This window comes from Tachyglossus aculeatus, chromosome 7, assembly GCF_015852505.1.
Source record: "Tachyglossus aculeatus isolate mTacAcu1 chromosome 7, mTacAcu1.pri, whole genome shotgun sequence".
In the NCBI taxonomy this organism is placed as follows: Eukaryota; Metazoa; Chordata; class Mammalia; order Monotremata; family Tachyglossidae; genus Tachyglossus; species Tachyglossus aculeatus.
Window position 1 is genome coordinate 50,054,441 of NC_052072.1, and position 20,007 is coordinate 50,074,447.

General features: G+C 39.9%; 1 protein-coding gene across 3 annotated transcripts in view; it reads left to right on the forward strand.

Annotated features, from left to right (window-relative positions):
• The window catches only part of PCNT (pericentrin), a 95,785-nt gene that overhangs the window by 28,007 nt on the left and 47,771 nt on the right, over positions 1–20,007 (forward strand). Inside the window, exons 13-23 of one of the 3 annotated variants that reach the window (XM_038749359.1) lie at positions 5,364–5,515; positions 5,961–6,139; positions 7,168–7,445; positions 8,395–8,557; positions 11,646–11,858; positions 13,915–13,950; positions 16,416–16,645; positions 18,094–18,213; positions 18,329–18,349; positions 19,272–19,478; positions 19,706–19,876. In XM_038749359.1, the coding sequence (XP_038605287.1) occupies positions 5,364–5,515; positions 5,961–6,139; positions 7,168–7,445; positions 8,395–8,557; positions 11,646–11,858; positions 13,915–13,950; positions 16,416–16,645; positions 18,094–18,213; positions 18,329–18,349; positions 19,272–19,478; positions 19,706–19,876 (1,770 nt within the window). The remainder of the gene's footprint in view (positions 1–5,363; positions 5,516–5,960; positions 6,140–7,167; positions 7,446–8,394; positions 8,558–11,645; positions 11,859–13,914; positions 13,951–16,415; positions 16,646–18,093; positions 18,214–18,328; positions 18,350–19,271; positions 19,479–19,705; positions 19,877–20,007) is intronic. The other 2 variants (XM_038749361.1, XM_038749360.1) reach the window with 2 other exon arrangements.

Here is a 20,007-nt window from a genome sequence, read left to right on the forward strand (position 1 = left end):
TTGTACTAAGCTCTTGGGAAGTACAAATTGGCAACATATAGAGACAGTCCCTACCCAACAGTGGGCTCACAGTCTAAAAGGGATATATACAAGGTTGTTGGGTTGGATACAGTCCCTGTCCCCCTTGGTGCTCACAGTCTAGTCCCCATTTCACAGGTGAGGTAACTGAAGCACAGAGGAGTTAAGTGACTTGCCCAAGGTCACACAGCCGGCAAGTGGCGAAGCCGGGATTAGAACCCAGATAACAACAATAATAATAATAATGATAGCATTTTTTAAGCATTTACTGTGCGCAAAGCACTGTTCTAAGGTTGTCCCACGTGGGGCTCAGTCTTAATCCCCATTTTCCAGATAAGGTAACTGAGGCCCAGAGAAGTTAAGTGACTTGCCCAAAGTCACACAGCTGACAAGTGGTGGAGCTGGGATTTCTGCCTCTCAGGCCCTTGCTCTAGCCGCTAGGCAAAGCTACTTCTCATCAGTCCCGCCATCGACCCCCGGCCCCCGTCATCCCCCGGGCCTGGCATGCCCTCCCTCTGCCCATCCGCCAAGCTAGCTCTCTTCCTCCCTTCAAGGCCCTGCTGAGAGCTCACCTCCTCCAGGAGGCCTTCCCACACTGAGCCCCTTCCTTCCTCTCCCCCTCGTCCCCCTCTCCATTCCTCCCATCTTACCTCCTTCCCGTCCCCACAGCACCTGTATATATGTATATATGTTTGTACATATTTATTACTCTATGTATTTATTTTACTTGTACATATCTGTTCTATTTATTTTATTTTGTTAGTATGTTTTGGTTTTGTTCTCTGTCTCCCCCGTTTTAGACTGTGAGCCCACTGTTGGGTAGGGACTGTCTCTATATGTTGCCAGCTTGTACTTCCCAAGCGCTTAGTACAGTGCTCTGCCCACAGTAAGCGCTCAATAAACACGATTGACTGATTGATTGATCAGTCTCCTCAACCGACTACTTCATCAGCCTCCCCGCTGACCTCCCTGCCTCTTGTCTCTCCCTTCTCTAGACCGTGTTTCACTGCTGCCCGAATCATTTTTCTGAAAAACCGGTCAGTCCATATCTTCCCACTCCTCAAAAACCTCCTTCGGTTGCCCATCCATCTCTGCATCATCATCATCATCATCAATCGTATTTATTGAGCGCTTACTATGTGCAGAGCACTGTACTAAGCGCTTGGGAAGTACAAATTGGCAACATATACAGTCCCTACCCAAAAGTGGGCACACAAAAACTCCCTACCGTCCGTTTTGAGGCAATCATCTCTCTCCCTCTTGCCTAACCTCACCTCACTGATCTACTACACCCCAACCTGCCTACTCCCCTCCTCTCACAGTAACCTACTCTCTGTACCTTGATCTCATTAAGAAATAGCCGAATTCTGACTTGTGAGAAATGAACTGTATTATCTGTTAAACAATACCTACAGTAATCAGAACAAATGAAAAGCAAGCTTCAGTTCAAAGATTTTTACATATGATTAAAATCAAGTGCTTTTCCTCTTCAGTTATTTCTCATTAATACTGTTGTTGTCTGTGGCCTTAGAATATTAAGCTGAAAAAGCAGGGAGCTATATTCATTAACCCAAAGCCAGTTTATTTCTGGATGAACTGTAAAAGTTTCTAGTACGTTGAAGCTGAAGATTAACATTAATTTCAATACGATTGAATTGATTGAATGTATATTTTAGAATTATTATCTCTCATATCGCCAACCCCTTGCCCAGGTTCTCCCTTGGATTTGGACCCCACTTCTCCCTCATATCTGACAGTTCACTGTCCTCCTCGCCTTCAAAATCCTCCTAAAAGCACTTCTCTCAAGAAGCCTTCCCAAACAAAGTCCTTCATGTCCCCTATCTGCTCTCCCCTCTGCGATGACCAAGCACTTGGCTGTGTGTACCCTTTCCAAGCGCTTAGTACAGTGCTCTGCACACAGTAAGCGCTCAATAAATACGATCGAATGAATGATACCCCAGCCCCATGGTGCTTACGCAAATATTCTTATACTTTTACTGTTTCTCCTATCCCTGATCCATTTAATTGCCTGTCTCCCCCCTGTAGACTTTAAAGTCTTTGTGAGCAGGGATTGTGTCTGCCAACTCTGTTGTTGCATACTTTCCCAAGGGCTTACTAGAGTGCACACAGTAAGCGTTCAATAAATATCTGTGATTTTGACTTGAGGGCTAACATGGGTACTTATTTTTGAGGAAGGTGTGTTGCATTTAAAACATTTCCCAAAAGGCCCGTCGGATTGTCAGTCAAAGAGATTCTTGTCTTTAGTATTAAAGACACGTGGACATTTCACAGAGGTGGTAGTAGTAATAGTAGTAGTAGTGGTGGGAAGTAAGCACTTCCCAAGCGCTTAGTACAGTGCTCTGCACCCAGTAAGCGCTCAATAAATACGATTGATGATGATGGTGGTGGAAGCATTTATTGAGCATCCGTTCGGCAGCGTGCTCTCTACTAGGTGCTAGGGAAGAACAGAATAGAGTGGCATTGTACATGTCCACAGGAAGGTTATACTACAATGGGGAAGACTGACAAAAGTATTCACATCTAGAGTAATCAAAATAATAATTTAGTACACATGCCAAAGCCATAGAGTCGACTGAGTGAATGATATGGCCCGGGGTGTTTGGGATTTAATCAGGGAGAGCTTGTCGGAGGAAGGGGATTTTAGAAGGGCATTGAACGTATGGAGAGATGTAGTTTGTTGTGGGGAGGAAGGAAGTTCCAAGCCAAGGGAAGTGGGAGCCCTGGATGGAGGCTTTTTCTTGAAAACTAAGGTCCTCCAGCTGCGGTTTAAGAAGTTTCTGACTTAATAATAATAATTGTGGTACTTAAGAGCCTACTGTGTGCCAGGCACTGTACAAAGTGCTGGGGTGGATGCAAGCAAATCGAGTTGGACACAGTCCCTGTCCCATGTGGGACTCAGTGTCAATCCCCAGTGTACAGATGAGTTAACTGAGACACAGAGAAGTGACGTGACTTGCCCAAGGTCACACAGCAGACAAGGGGCAGAGTCGGGATTGGAACCCGTGACCTCCTGACTCTCAGGCCGGTGCTCTTTCCACTAGGCCACACTGCTTCTCGTGACCTATGTCTACCCACCCTTGAACATAGCTTATCCGTATCTTTTCAGATATTCCCTGGCTACCGTTGCTCTGCTTTTTGTTTTCTTGACTGCGTTTCCAGGAAATGTCTGGGAATTGCTTCCTCTAGTTACGCTGCCAGTGTTTGCAGTCAGTTCTAGCCCCTGTTGAACCAACAGATCACATTGTCATTTGTCATATGCAAGGGATTGCTGCTTATGATATAAAAGAAATTATGTCGTGACCTTCTACCTCCAGTCCTCTTGTTTTGCAGAGAATCAGTTTTTCCACGGGCTCTTCTGTTTTTCACATTGGCTAGGAATGAGAGAAGGATATGCTCTCTCCAGTCTTTCTGAAAGGCATTAGAGACACTGCCTGAAATAGCAGGGCACATGGTGTACTTTTTAAGTTGCCACGATCAGAGCCATGAATAGCTTCCTTCAGTTTCCAAAGTGAAGTGTATCTTTCACAGAGGATTAGTGTGACATTCGTGCGGTGAGGCAGGAAGGTTACTTTGCTCCCCTTCTTGTGGGTCTCCTGGGTTTCAAAAGCATTTGATGTGGAAGTAGCTGCTACCCAGGTTTATTGTTGGAAGCAATTTTTAGGGACACATTTTGCAGTAAGTTCTTTTCCAAAGCTGTCAAATTCTCCTTGTTGCTGAAAATGTCTTTTAATGTCAGTAAGTGTATTTTTCTCTTCTACTTGGGGTATTTAGTGTAGGACAGGGTTTTGAAGTGGCCCAGAACTTTTTGTGTTAGGGCTAATGACTACAAACCAGATTTTTTTTTTTCTTTCAGGAATGATCAGCTGTTGTTGTCAGGGTCCAGAACTTTTACCCTGGAATGTGACAGCAGCATTCAGCATTCTTTTTCCCCTTACCGATTTCCTCAACTTGCTTTCCCTTTTTTCCATTTCCCCTTTGTTTTACAAGTGTTATTATGCTTAGGAAATGTGTTGGGTGAAAAAAACCACTATAGAAATCTAAAAGTAGTACCCCATTGAAGTTCTACATTATGGTCACTGGCCACATATACCTATCCACCTCAGCTTTACATGGAATGTGGGTGGACAAGGCTGAAAAGACATGTGAACAATAATTTGTTCAGTATTAGGCATACCTAAAGATCAGTTTTTGCAATGCTATTGACTTGTTAACTATGCAGCCTCGTGTTAATCATCATCATCCTCATCAATCGTATTTATTGAGCGCTTACTGTGTGCAGAGCACTGTACTAAGCGCTTGGGAAGTACAAGTTGGCAACATATAGAGACAGTCCCTACCCAACAGTGGGCTCACAGTCTAAAAGGGGGGATAATATCAATAATAATATCAAGTGCTCAGTGCAGAACATGGTACTCAGTGCCGGGAGAGAATACACAGCTTGGAATTAGACATAATCCCTGTCTTTTAGGGATCTTTTTTCTTCCTGAAGTATGTTTTTATTAGCCCTCCCAGTGCTTAGTACAGTGCCTGGCACATAATAAGCACTTAACAAATACCGTAATTATTATTATTCCTGATTGTTGTGTGGCAGTTGGATATTGCTGCTGGTATTTTTTCCAGTAATAATGATTATGTTTATAAAATTTCACCTATGTCACTACATGCCAAAGTGATCTACTAGATACAGGATAATCAGATTGGATACTGTCCCTGTCCCACGTGGAACTCACGCTTAGAACAGTGCTTTGCACACAGTAAGCGCTTAACAAATGCCATAAAAAAAAACCCTCACAGTCTAAAAGGGAGGAGAGCAGATATTTTGTCCCCATTTTACATATGAAGAAACTGAGACAAGTTAAGTGACTGGACCAAGGTCACACAACATGAAAGTGGCAGAGTCGGGACTAGAACCCAGGTTTTCTCACTCCCAGCCCTATGTTCTTTGGACTAGGCTGGGCCGCCTCAGTCAATCATATTTATTGAGTGCTTACTTTGTGCAGAGCACCATACTAAGCACTTGGGAGAACACAGTATTACAGAGTTAGTGGAAACATTCCCTGTCCACAGTGAGCTCATAGTTCAGAGCAAATTTTTTTAATGGTATTTAAGTGCTTACTATGTGGCAGGCACTGTACTAAACGCTGGAGTAGATACAAGATATTCAGGTTGCCTCCTAGCTATGCCACTTTGTTGTTGGCTTCATTAAACCTGAAGAATGACTTCTAGTGTTCTTTTTACTTATGGAGTCTCTTGTAGGTAGAGGACTCAGCACTTAATAACAGTTATATTTAGCCCTCTTAATTTATATATGTATTTCTCAACAGTTGCATGCCCACGTATCATCCTTAAATGCTAAAATAGAGGAGACGACTTCTGAATTGGAAAGACTCCAGCAACGACGAAAAAGGGAAAACCAGGAAGGAGCTAACTTGATATCTATGTTGAGATCGGATATTGAACTGTCTCAGAATGAACGGTTGGTACTTCTGCCTTATGCAGCAAATAAAAATAATTACATGTTTAAGCGCTTACTCTGTGCCAGGCACTGTATTAAGCGCTGGGGTGGAGGGTTACCAGAAATTAGGTTGGACGCAGTCCCTGTCACACATGGGGCTCACAGTCTTAATCCCCATTTCAACTGGTCATAAATTATTCTCTGATTATTTTTATTCATCTTCGATCTCCCAGGTGACTTTCTGATTTTATTTCTCTGTGTTCTTGGCAGAAAAAGGCTCCAAGTTTAGTTTTTAGCTGGATGAGGAAAGAAAGGAGAAAATGTAGACTCTCTAAGACCTCTGCTTTTTAATAACAGTTCACAAGTAATTCTTAAATCCTTCTAGAATCTACTAGAAAGCCAAATTGGCAAAATCATCAGTTTTATTCGGCAGTATTCTTCAAAATACCCATTATTCACATTTCAGGAAAACACTACAGGAAACCAATCAGCGACTTTTGAATTTGTTCGGGGAAACAATCCAAGCTATCATTGCCATGAAGAGCCATATCCATAGGAAAATTGGTCACTGCCTTGATGGTATCGATTCATTTGGGGAGGAAAACGGTCCTGTGCTGGGAGAAGGAGATTCATCCCAGGATACATGTAAGTACGAATTGACTGATTAGTCAAAAGTTTGCATAGATGTTACCAGTATTTGAGACAGAATCTGCAACTCTCGCCGCAACCCGTAAGTTCTTCAAAATCTGTAACCATTGTTACAGAAGCTGCGTCCAGAGTGAACCAAATGGAAAGTAGGTTCAAAGGGGACCAGAGGTAGTCCTGCAGTTCTTTTTATTCTGTATGCTTTGAGTCTGGGAGTATGATTAACTGCTATATTGCCAACTTGTACTTCCCAAGCGCTTAGTACAGTGCTCTGCACGCAGTAAGCGCTCAATAAATGCGATTGAGTGAATGAATGAACGTTCTGGGAAGTCATCTGCAACAACTTCTGGTGTGTGCAAATTGCCTCTTGCAATCTAGCAACTCCACTCATTATAGTAGGCAAAGAAGTTGCCTTGAGTAGCTGTGCCCAGATTTTCCCTGATCAAACTTCATGGCAGAATTTCATTTTGATTGAGTCAGACCTATAGAGAACCCTGCTAGATAATCAGCAATCCTTTCCAACCACCCTGAGTGGCGGTTACTGGGTGAGACGTACTTTAGTCCCTTCAAGATCAAGGAAACATTTGGATTACTTATCCCAAACGCTGGAACTATGTAGACTTTTATCTCCATCTGCACTTTACCCTCATTTCCTGACTCTTCACACTGTAGTCCTAAAAAAGATCAAAGATTTGCACTCAAAGCATCTAAGTCGGCAGAATGAGTGAAGAAACTTTCTGAACCTGTCCGCCTCTACAATAAATTACAATAATATCTCATTTTATATCAGCTATTAAAAATCATAGCCAATGACATGATGGTTTTTTAAAAATATACATTGCCATTAATCCTAAAAAACAACTCTCTTGTCCTTTTGGTCTTGAGAAATTTTCAGTTAGAAAGCTGGACTTCAAACTCATTGTCATATTCCTTTATTTTACTGAGGTTTACTGGATTTGAAGCACTCCGGTTCTAACATTGAATCCAATTAACGCACCTGTGTACTTATTCATTAACTTTTTTGTTAGGTCAGTTACTTGATGAAACGTTACCTGGAAGTGACGTAGCGCCCGAATGTAAAGTGACAACTCCTGGAGGTCATGAAACTCTCCTTGAATGTGGCAAGACATTACTTGAGCATGACCAGATATCTTCTGTAGCTGAAATAAGTAGTCATTTATGTGAAAGTTTTTTTATGAACCCAGAAAGTACGCTGGAGTGTGAACAACCGGTTAAAAGAATTTACCAGAGTCTTGGCGCTGCCGTGGATAATCTTCTAGAGATGATTTTGGATTCCACTAAACAAGTGAGGTTTATTTCAACCATTCCTATTCATACCTGTAAAAGATATTTTGCAAATGAAAGCTTGTTCAGATGTACTTATTAAGCACTTACCTTTACTAAGTGCTTGGGAGAATGCACTACAACAATAAGCAGACATATTCCCGCACAAAATATTTATTACAACACAGTATCTATTTTAAGGAGTGATCACTGTAGTTGCACTGACCCATTGTCATCGACCATTTATCATTCTCGTTTTAATGTTGAGCTTAATGGCTGGCAAAAATGGACAAAAGAGGAAGGTCTAGACGAAGATCCTGAAGCAGGCATCTGGTTTGTTAAGCCATTCTTCAGTTGAAAACATTTTTGCCGTGCCTTTGTTTAGAGATAAATAAAATAATTGGTGTTCGGGACAACCAGATAAAGCCAACGCTAAAGAAACACTCGTCCCACTTTCAAGCCCCCTCTAGAAACCATGGTGTGATCCTGTCACCCTGGATAATTTGTGGGGAGGGAGTGTGTTGTTGTGTTGTAGTCTCCCAAGCACTTAGTACAGTGCTCTGCAAACAGTAAGCGCTCAATAAATACGACTGAATGAATGAAGTAACAGATGCTGTTATGTGAAGCCCAGAACTATTTAGGGTTCTCCTCCAAGATGGCAAGCAAGGGTCATTGAACTTTTTCAGCAACACTACTGTACCATCACCGATTTTATAAACCACTGTGAAGTGTGGCATTTTGTTAGGGTGAATTGGTTGGGAGCTTGACGTCTTGCTGAAGTTAGTGAAGACTAAACATTTGTGTTTGGAATCGAATACGATAGGTTTCTTAGTCGAATGATCGTACTTTTAGTTACAGTAACATTACAACTGTTTCTGGAGAAAGCTCTGTAAGATTTCATAGTTTTTATCTCTTCAAGAAGACCATATTCGAGAGCAACAACCCTGATTTGAATTGCATGTTGTTACTAGCTGGAAGAAACGCGTGAAATTCACTCTCAGTTTGAGAAAGAGTTCAACCGTAAAAATGAAGAGATTGCTCAGGTGGTAAAACAGCATAAGGAATTAGTGGAGTGCCTAAATGAAGAAAGTACAGCCAAAACCCAGCTAACACTGGAGCTTCATAAAGCTGAAGGTAGGTGGAAATGAAACCAGCAGGTTAAGAGCTACTTTTAACATAGAAGTTTTGCTTTTCCACGTTGCTCACTCAGGTTGTTGTGGAAAGAGCAGAGTCTCTCAGGGTATGCCCGACAAGGTAGCCAAATTTTTGTTCCCTCGGCGTAGTCGTGGGAGTCAAACTTCCTTGAGAATAGTGAGTGCTTGGTGCTTGAAATAAGTACCTAAGTATGTAATATCCAATCCAAGATCCTGATGCAAGTGATAAATTACAATACAGGCAGTGATGATCATGAGGATTTTATACATAATTGATCAATCAATGTAGTTATTGAGAGCTTACTGTAGTAAGCTCTTGGGAACATACAGTACCACAGAGTTAGACGTGTTCCCTGCCCTGAAGGATCCTGCCATCTAGAGATATTATAATAATTATATATTATTGCAAAAATATTGAGCCTCAGAGGTGAACATGCTGCACTGTAAATAAAGAAAATGTGTAGTCCGCCCATATTAGGAGGATTTTAAGAGAAGAATGGGATGTTTTGTACAGTATTTGAAGTTGTTTTCAAATTTGAAATGAGTTCCCAGCTCATAAGTCAGGAACAAATAGTATCGGGGATCATTAACGCTTCATACCCCGCTTTCATTTTAAAGATAGAAAATTGTAACAAAGGCAAGAGAAACAGACTTGACCCTGAATAAATAACTGAGTTGGAACCTAGAACTTGAATCCGTTCTGTAGCTTTAAATATTTTTCAATTTAATATTTTTTCATTTTTTTTAAGTCCTGAAGTGATGTCTTAGTAATAAAAATGATACTTATGGTATTAAGCTCTTACTATGTGCCAAGTATTGTACGAAGCTCTGGGGTCGATGCAACATGATCAGGGCAGATACAGTCCCTAACCCACACGGGACTCGTAGTCTAACAAAAAGGGAGTGGGATTTAGTCACCATTTCACAGATATGGAACCTGAGACATCAAGAAGTCACTTGCCCGAGATCACCCGGCAGACAAATGGCAGAGCTGGGATTAGAACTCAGATCCTCTTACTATCGGGCCCTTACTCTATCAGTCAGCCGGTCATATTTTTTGAGCACTTACTGTGTGCAGAACATTGTACTAAGTGCTTGGGGGAGTGCAGTATAACAATATAACGGGACATTCCCTGCCCACAGCGAGCTTACATTAGGCAAAGTCTAGTCCTGCGCCAGTTCTTTTAAGTTTTTTGGAAGAAAAGTACTAAAAGCCAAATAATGTTGGTCTTCCAGTAGTGTTACCTGGCTTGGTCAAATAAAATCAAGATGTAGGCAAATAAATTTAATCAATTTGAAAATGTTAATTCCAGCACAGATAGTATGTTTTCTGAGACTACTGTTTGCTATCAGCGCTTAGAACCGTGCTTTGCACATAGTAAGCGCTTAACAAATGCCATTGTTCTTATTATCAGGTGTACAATTGCCTCAAGGATTGGAACTACTGAGCGTGGCTCAGTGGAAAGAGCCCGGGCTTTGGAGTCAGTGGTCGTGGGTTCAAATCCCGGCTCCGCCACTTGTCAGCTGTGTGACCTTGGGAAAGTCACTTAACTTCTCTGAGCCTCAGTTACCTCATCTGTAAAATGGGGGTTGACTGTGAGTCCCCCGTGGGACAACCTGATCACCTTGTATCCCCCCAGCGCTTAGAACAGTGCTTTGCACATAGTAAGCGCTTAATAAATGTCATCGTCATTATTATTATTATTATTATTGTTTTTAACATACTTGCAAAATGGCTGCAGTGGCAAACAGTGTGTGCGGATGTGTGTGTAAAAGAGGGGAAACACTTTTAGAAGCAGCATTTTAAATTTTAAAAGGGAGAAGGAGAGAGTTTAAGGAGAGCGGAGCAGGAGGCGCCTGGGAGTGGAGAAGTGGAGTTTTCCAGGCAGTCACCTGGGAGGGCCCACACATCTGTTTTTCTTCCCGTGAAGAACTTTGAAGAAACACTCCCCAATTTAGAGCACTTATTCTGGGAAAATTGATTTGGACTTTTAAGGCACAGGTTTTGGGAACTAATTAGGTCTCAAGTCTGAGAACTGCCTGTGTTAAGGTTGGGGCAAAAGCAGAGATGAATAGGGGTTGGTGGAGGGATGGGACAGGCTGCATATTGGGACAGAAAGGATTTAGAGCCACAGTCCACTCTCCTGACCTGCAAAACCTTTCTAAAATCACATCTCTTCCAAGAAGGCTTCCCTGCCTAACCCTACAATTTCCCCTACCCCCCAGTGAGAAGCAGTATGGCCTAGTGGGACTAGCGTGGACCCAGATGTAAGAGGAGCTGGGTTCTGGGCCCGGATCTGCCACTTGCCTGCGGTTTGACCTTGGGAAAGTCAGTTTACTTCTCTGCCTCAGTTACCTCATCTGCGAAACCTGTTCTCCCTCCTTCTTGGACTGGGAGTCCCTATGGGACCTGACTCTTTTATATCTACCCCAGCGTGTAGTACGTATGGTGTTAGCACATAGTAACTGCTTGACAAGTATTATTATTATCATTTTTACTCTTATTTTCTCCACCCTCCCCTGTGTCGACTATGCACTTGATTGTGTGTAGCCACTAAAGCATCTTGTTACTCACTCCAGCCTCTCAGCACTAAGTAACGTACTCTTATACTCTACTGTTTTCCTCTGTGTATAATTTATTTTAATGTCTGCTTCCCCCTGTAGTCTTCAGTCTCCTTGTAGGCAGGGTTTGCATCTGCCAACTCTACTGCACAGTGCTTTCCCAAGCGCTTAGTACAGTATTTGCCGCACAGTCGGTGCTCAATAACTACCCTGATTGATTGATTAATTGTCCTCTCTGTGTTTTAGTTTCCTTGTCCGTAAAATGGCGATAGTTTATCCTGTTAGATTGTGAGTCAAAGGACGGAGACTGTCTGATCGGATTCTCTTGTATCCAGCATTTGTTGGCACCTCGTATTGCTTAATAAATGCCATTATAATAATAATCCTATTCTGCACATTTTATTTCACTCTCAGTATTGGTCAGTAGTGTCCTTTATCATCTGTGAATCTTCACCCCTACCAGTGACTGCAGTAAATAAAAATAATAAGCATTCCTTTTATAACAGGTATCATTGAGGGCTACAGAGCAGAGAAAGCTGCCCTAGAGGAGATGCTGAGCCAGAAAGAAAAGTCGGAGCACCATCTTGTTGTCGAATTGGAGAGCTTGAAAGAACAGTTCCAGTTGTTGACATATGAACAAACAAAACTTGGGGAGGAACGGAATCTTTTACTGAGTCAGAAAGAAGCTCTGGCTGCTGAGGCAGAAGAAAGAGAAGTTGGTAAGAAATATCATTGCTTGATCTGGAAAGTACCATTCACTGATATGGAAAATGCGTAAGCTTCGAAAAATCTTTCTTCATAGTTCTGTGGGACAGAAAAAGTTAAAGCATCTTGGGAGTAATTAGAAGAGGACACCTTCAGTTTTCAAAAAAAGCAGCAAACCTATTTACCTTTTTGAAATGCAGTAAAAGAAAGTTGCCGGGGGGTTAATTATAAGAAAATTCTTCTTTTAAGTGAAAATGTGAACATATTCGCAGGCCCTTGCGCTTTTAATGAAACATTTTGGAGGAAATGCTAGAAGCAGAAACTCTGTTTCTCAATAGGGTTTTTCTGTCACTGCCTAATTTAGTGACTGAGAAAAATACCAGAGTAGCGTAATGAAGTAACATAGAATAAGCCCAGTCGAGTTTTACTGGACATTTAGAGTTCATGCCGTTGGCAAAGGCAGGCGGAAGGAAGAGACGGGCTGAGTCAGTCAGGTAAATTACTGTAAAATCCCATTCTGAGGCTGTTCACTTTACCATGCATTTAGTTACAAAGAGGAGCACAAATGCTACCCAAAAGAGCAGAAGCTGTCCACGTCCTTGCAACTGTGGCGTCCACGCTGCATTTCAGAAACCACCCCCGTCCCTGTTTCTTCCTTTATGTATGAGGAGAGAAGGGAAGCACTTGGCTTTTTCTAAAACCCCTATGTAGCGAGAGAAACTGGCTAATTGTGGCTTAAAGTGTCTGGTTTCAAATATCCAGCTATTTCAGGTCAAAGGACCACTTCTAAAGTACTTGGATATTTAGACTGCAGTATCACTTCGAGGCCAAAAATAAATTTAATTTGTGAGTGTGCAGATCCAGCTGGAACGTCAACTAGATTCTAAATTTCTGTCATCCAGATAGATATGTAGGATTGAGGCAGATGCTTTTTTCTAGGGAGAGTCCTGCAATTAGTAGTAGCGTAGCTTAGTGGATAGAGCCCGGCCCTGGGAGTCAGATGGTCATGGGTTTTAATTCCAGCTCTGTCACACGTCTGCTGGGTGACCTTGGGCAAGTCACTTCACTTCTCTGTGCCTCAGTTACCGTACCTGAAAAATGGATATTAAGGCTGTGAGCCCTATGGGGGAGAGGGACCTGATGAACTTGTGTCTACCCCAGCGCTTGACACAGGGAAAGCGCTTAGCGCGTACCATAAGAAGCAGCATGGCTCAGTGGAAAGAGCCCGGGCTTGGGAGTCAGAGGTCATGGGTTCTGATCCCGGCTTCGCTACCTTTGTCAGCTGAGTGACTTTGGGCAAGTCACTTAACTTCTCTGTGCCTGTTACCTCATCCATAAAATGGGGATTAAGACTGTGAGCCCCACGTGGGACAACCTGATCACCTTGTATCCCCCCCCCAGCGCTTAGAACAGTGCTTTGCACGTAGGGAGCACTTAACAAATACCGTCATTATTATTATTATTATTATTATTACTAAGGAATTCTGGAATAATGTTGACTGTAATATGTGTTAAGGGCTTAGTATGTGCTAAGCTCTGTACTAAAGCACTGGGATTCAAGATCATCAGGTCAGATACGTGAGGCACCTCTGTCAACATTATCCCAGAATTCCTTAGTAATAATAATAATAATAGTAATGATGGTATTTAAGTGCTCACTATGCAGTGAAGTGGCTCACCCAAGGTCACACAGGAGGCAAATGGAAGAGCTTGGATTAGAACCCAGGTTCTATCCATTAGGCCAGGCTGGGACCCACTCTGAATGCTCCTCTCTCTTCCCCTTTTATATTATAAGTGGCTTTTAGTATTAATCAGCTTTAGCATGCACTGTCAGTATTTTTACATTTGCATTGCTCTAAAATCGTGCCAAATTTTCCAACGTTAACATTGTATGAGCAAAGCAAACTCTTGAAGGGTGACTAATTGTATCACACACCCTTTGAAAAATCCTCCCAGCTCTCTGCAAAGATTTTCCCCCTTTCCTTCCATTTTCACTCTTCTTTCCATCGACTGACTCTCAAAATGGTCCCATTTTTATTTCTGTATATGTTTGTACATTTTAATTCATAGGTGTTCCTGTTGGTTCTGTAGTACAGAAGGATTCAGGTTTGTAAGAATGAATGTCTTTTTTTTTTTTTTCCTCTTCATGATTTGTTTTAGATTTGTCCCAGACATTGGGAATGATTTTACATAAGGAGGAAAAGTACTTTAGGCATTTACTCAATTAATGTAAATTGGACATTGATAAAATGCCTTTCAAACAATTTGTAAAATTATTGAACTAAAAATCAATGAATGAATGAAACCTCCGAGATGCTAGGTTTGTTTAGTGGCAATGATAAAAAACAAAATGTGTGTGTCTTGCAGTAGTAGGTTTACTTACTGAACTGATATTTTATAACTTTGTATGACTCTTCTGGGAAATAAAAATATTTGTTAAATAAAAAGTTAAGGTATAAAATCACCCTTAAAATTTCACAAGGTGGGCTATTAAATACCCAAATTCTAACTTGTGAGAAATGAACTGTATTATCTGTTAAACAATACCTATAGTAATCAGAACAAATGAAAAGCAAGTTTCAGTTCAAAGATTTTTGCATGTGATTAAAATCAAGTGCTTTTCCTCTTTAGTTATTTATCATTAATACTGTTTTTTGTGTGTGGCCTTAGACTATTAAGCTTAAAAAGCAGTGAGCTATATTCATTAACCCAAAGCCAGTGTATTTCTGGATGAACTATGAAAGTTTATAGTATGTTGAAGCTGAAGATTAACATTAATTGCAGTATGATTGAATTGATTGAATTTATATTTTAGAATTATTTAAAGGAATCTTGTAAACGTTATAACTGCATGTCTGAGGCTGTCCGTGTAATTAATTTGCCAGCCAGACTCAGCATGACAGTTTGAGCTAATAGACAATAATAATGGCTGAAAATTATTCAGACTGTCCTGACATACCCCAAAATCCCCATCTGCAAAATGGGGATTCAAGTTCGGTTCTCCCTTGTGCTTTCTCCATGAGCCCCATTTTGGACCTGATTTTCCTGTGTCTACTCCAGAGTTTCCTTGTACAGTGCTTAGCAATCAGCACTTAACAGATACCGTTATTATTATTATTATTATTAGGCCGGCTAAACTCTGATTAAAGTATAGCAATTCATCGTACTTCAAAACTGTCCAGGTTTTATTAGCATGACAAAATGCATTAAGAGGAAGGTAAAAACAACTATTGCATTATTACATGAAATAATCTCAGTCCCTTTGGTGCAATTTCTCTGTTTTCTCATGGCTTCGGGCTGGTGGGGTGTGAGATGTGGATTTGGCTTGGGTTTATTCAGGAATGTTATTTTCATTCTTTTTAGTCTAATCCTTCGCATGCAGCCAGTTCTTCCACTTTGCAATTTGGCTACAGTGCAGCACCAGCGTAATTAGGGATCATTCTTCCGATCACGGGCACCTATTTGGGTAGCCTGCAGTGCCGTGTTGGGAGAAATTGTGGTGGGAAATACTGGAATGTGAGTTATATTTAATGTGGGGTTCTTCAAGAGTTCAACCCCTACATTGTAGGAAACTGATTGTATTTGACTTCTTTTGTTTTCAAACACGGTATGAAAGAGAGGACCCTAGTTTAAAAAACTCCATTGTTGTAATTGTCATTAAATTGGTTATTTAAGTGAAGTAGATCAAAATTTCACCAGAGAAGGGGACTTCCTGACAACGCTGAAGGCAAAATAAAGAAAAATAGAAGACGCCAGTTACGCGGCAATTTCACATTGCTCTCGTTTGCGGATAGTTTCTCTTGTGTTACCAAATGGACAGTTTCGAGTGAGAACTCATATTTCTTTATTAGTATTTAATCGTATTGAAGAAGGCATATTTGAGTTACAAAACCTTAGAAACAAGGGGAAAGTAATCTGTAAAATACTGGTTCCAGTAAAAAGAGTTGTTAGTGGTTTGAAAGTTAGATTGAGTCCCAGTCTTAGTTTTGGCACTGGCCCGTTGTTGCCCTAGGGCAAGTCACTAAACTTCTTTGTGCCCAGTTTCCTCTTCAGTGAAATGGAAATAAGCTTGTTGTGGGCAGGGAACATATCTGTTTATTATTATATTGAAGCTTCCAAGTGCTTGGTACAGTGGTCTGCACACAGTAAGCGCTCAAGAAATATGTTTGAATGCATGGTCGCATTTAGGTTAACAGCTAAGCAGGAGCAACAAGAAGATAATGCATGAAGGTAGTGAGGAGCAGGGCATGCACAAGGAGAACAAATAATAAAGGTGTGCGGAAGGACAGGTGGGATTATTTAATAAGTACTTTAGAAATCTGGTGATGTAACTTTGGATCTGCCATTGTAAACCCAAATCTCTGTGACTTGTCTGAAAATGTAGTACGACCAGATTGTTGTAAGTTGAGAACTTCTTATACTTTATAGATTTAAATTTGTGGGGGGCGGTCTTTGGCAGTAATAGTAATGAATTTCTTTTGAAGCGTGTTATGAACATTGGAACATTTGGAACTCATTTTAGTATTTGATATTTTGAATGTCTCTAATGTGAATTTTTTTCTTCACATCAGGTTTACTTAAAAAAGTGGAATGTTTAGCCAAAGAGCAAACGGAAACTAAAAAGCAGTCGGAAAAAGATCGTTCAACTTTGCTTTCCCAAATGAAAGTCTTGGAGGTAGAATTAGAAGACCAGCTCTCCCAGAATCAAGAACTTGCCAAGAAGACAGCAGAGATTATGGATCTCAAGCAGCAGATTGTTTCTTTAGACAAACATTTACGAAATCAAAGACAATTCATGGATGTAAGGGCTTCACTGAATTTCATTTGCATGGAACAAAAGATTTATTATATAGCTCATTAAAAAGGCTTTACATGGTCTTACCCACAACTCTCTTTTTCCCCATAACTGTAACAATTAAAATGTTGTGTAAATATTGTAGCTGCCAACCCTAACGACTGCAATAGTAATGTTGAGGTTATTTAATAAATCAGAGTCTCTTTCAGAATGATCAAGAACTCTGGTAGTATTTACATCGGGCCTGCAGTTCTTTCTTCACCACTTTATAACATTTCCTTATTCTGTGTTTAACATTGATTTAACTTTTATTTGACAGAGTAATTAGTTTGGAATATGAGTTTTAACAACACAGTACCACTTAAGTAGTTCCACATGATATAATTCGCTGTCATTCAGGGGTGGATTTTGGTCCACTTGACAGGAATACTTACGGTAACTTAAAATTATTAACTAAATTATATTCCTAGAAAATCGGTCAGGTATGCTATATGATGCAAGATGAACAAATTCTTGACCTTAATATAATAGTTTCATATTCTTTGTGAGCCTTTCAGACTTGGTTTAAGATGGTTGTGGGCAGGGAAGGTGACTGTTTATTGATGTAGTGCATCATTATTTACTCCCAAGCCTGGGCTCTTTCTGCTAAGCCACGCTACTTCTCTAAATAATGGTGATTGGAAGGGAAATGGTTATTCTTTTCTTGACACAACCAGAGTCGTACTTTACCATAGGTGATCTGAGGGTAGCTTGATAGAAAAAAGGAGATCAGTCAAATCAGTTTTAAGTATGATTTAATTAAATTAATGCAGATGATTTCTAAAGCTTCAATCATTTTTTTAAAAAAAGCCTTTTGCAGACTTTTCACATTTAATATTTGTAGATTTCCTTTTTCATATTAGAGTGTTACTTTCTGCACATTTTAAAGCAGAATTCGTTCTGGTATTTTTCCAGTAATTATGGCATTTATTAAGCACTTACTAAGGTAGATACAGAATTAAATCTGATAACCTTGCATGTACATCTGAAAATTGGTTTGGGACTCGGCTGTTTTAATTATTTATTGTTGAGAACTAACCTGAGTTTGGTAAAGAAATTTGATTGTGGTTACTACTTATAAGCCAAATTACACTCAATTTCAATTCAGAGTAGATGAATTTACTTAGGCTAGCCAAGCATGTCATCTTTAGCACCCCGTTGCCTGTCGTTAAAATGTTCATTTATATTTATTAAATATGTTTAATCATAGCTGTGCTCTCACTCTTCAATTTGTAGTTCTTTAGCTTCCCCAATTAGGTTGTAACCTTTCTTAAGGGCAAGGACCGTGTCTTATACTTTTCTTTGTCTCCTGAGGCATAGTACCAGTGCTTTGCTGTGCAAGTGTAAATACTTTCGAAGATAATGAATATTTCTAAATTATTTAAAGAAATTGACCCAAGTACCATATTTGACAGGAACAAGCCATTGAAAGGGAACACGAACGTGATGAGTTTCAGCAGGAAATAAAAAAGTTGGAAGAGCAACTCAAATACACTACAAAATTCCAGTCGGTGGGAGAATTTAGACCTAATGAGGTAAGTAAAGTTTCATATGACTTCATTTAGGTGTGCAAATTGACTGGGAAAATATTAATAGTGTTTCACATTTTAATTTTTATCTTTTTTTTCTCCCCAAACATGAAACCATCAGAACTTTGAGTTGAATACTGAGGTATGCATAAATGACATGAATTATTTTTCACCTTTGTGCTTAGGATTTGCTTTCGTTGCTTCTTGATTTTCTTTTTCCAATCCTCTTTTGGGCTGGGATTTATGCTTGGCTCCGTTTTCTCCCTCTAAACTTACTGCTCATTTGTGAATTTGTAACGTTTTTCTAATTAATGTGTGTATATTATTTAAGCCAGAATTATTTAGGTATCAGAAAATTTGATAGAGGGTTATGTATGAAATAGCCTAATTGTGCCTTTCTTTTTTTTCCCACTTACGAATTTGTTTCAAGTTTATTGCAATATTTACCATTTGTACTGTATTGATAAAAGTGTTTTAAATTTTGTTGAAATGAGATTTTTGAGAACTAATAACAATGGTAGCCTCTTAATTGTTCATTAGCTAGTCATGGATTATAACAGCAGTAGCTACCTTTTACCTAATTAACATTCCTAAGAAAAATTAGCTGCTGCACCTGACATCTCTGTAGTTATTCTTTCTGTTCATCGTATTAAAAGAAATATTTTTAAATACGCTTTACCTAGAATGATGTAGAAAGATATATTTTATAGGAAAATGGAGGTTATTTCTTTATACAAATTGCAGTGGGAGTATATATGTGTAGATGGACTTCTTTTAGCATTCTGCATATGAAGTAGAAAAAATCTTCCTGTGACAACATTCTTTCCTTCACAAAATACTTGTGATAAGCGAAATACCTAATAGGAAGTTCTAACACGTAAAGGTTTGTGCTTATCACAGTCCTTTCATAGGATCAACTCATGAAAAATATCTTCAGTTTTAAGCTAGTCCGTGGTCTATAATAGCAATTCGATCTATGTGTTCATTGCAACAGTTGGTCATTTGAAGCTTCGAGTTTTCGTACTTTTAGGCTTCTTTAATTTTCAGGTTTTTTTGCTACCTAGATGGAGTCGTTACAAAGAAAATTAAGAGATAAATCAGATGAATTAAATGAATTGATTATAAAAAAAGAATTGGCAGACAGACAGTTGATAATCCAGAAGGATGAAATTAAAATCCTAGAGGAGACTAATGCAGAAACTTTAAGAAAAGTTAGCTGGCTTCAAGAGGAGTTGGACAGACTGAAGAAAATTGAAAAAGAACTGAAGCAAGTAAGAAATTCATTGTTGATATCTTAAGGAGTGGCAAACTAAGCTCAGTGAAACCACAAAGTGCTGCTGGATGTTTTTTTTTTTGAGAGGAACATGTTTTTACTTGTTAAAAATCCAAAATTACAGTATAGTGAATGATGTTGTTTTGGAAATGTCTGAGTGACAATCTTTTATCTCATATCAATATATGTGCACATATATATATAGCACTAAAATGTATTTTCTAGGATAGAGAGGCATTGCAAGAACAGCAGCTCAGTACCTTGATTCAGATTTCAACATTGCAGTCTAAACTGGATGAAGTGAAGCATCTAGGACCTGTTCAGAGCAGTCCTGAGCAGGATCTCAAGGAACAGTTAAAGGCAGAACAAGATGCTCTACATATGAAAGAGAGAGAAGTAAGTATATACTTTTTGGGGGCATTATCCATGCTCTTCCCATTAGGAGTGTTCCGAGGAGAGGAAGCGGAGTTAATGGCTCATCTGAAATGAGAAAAAAACTTACGCACCCTGGACATTTGACACAGTGA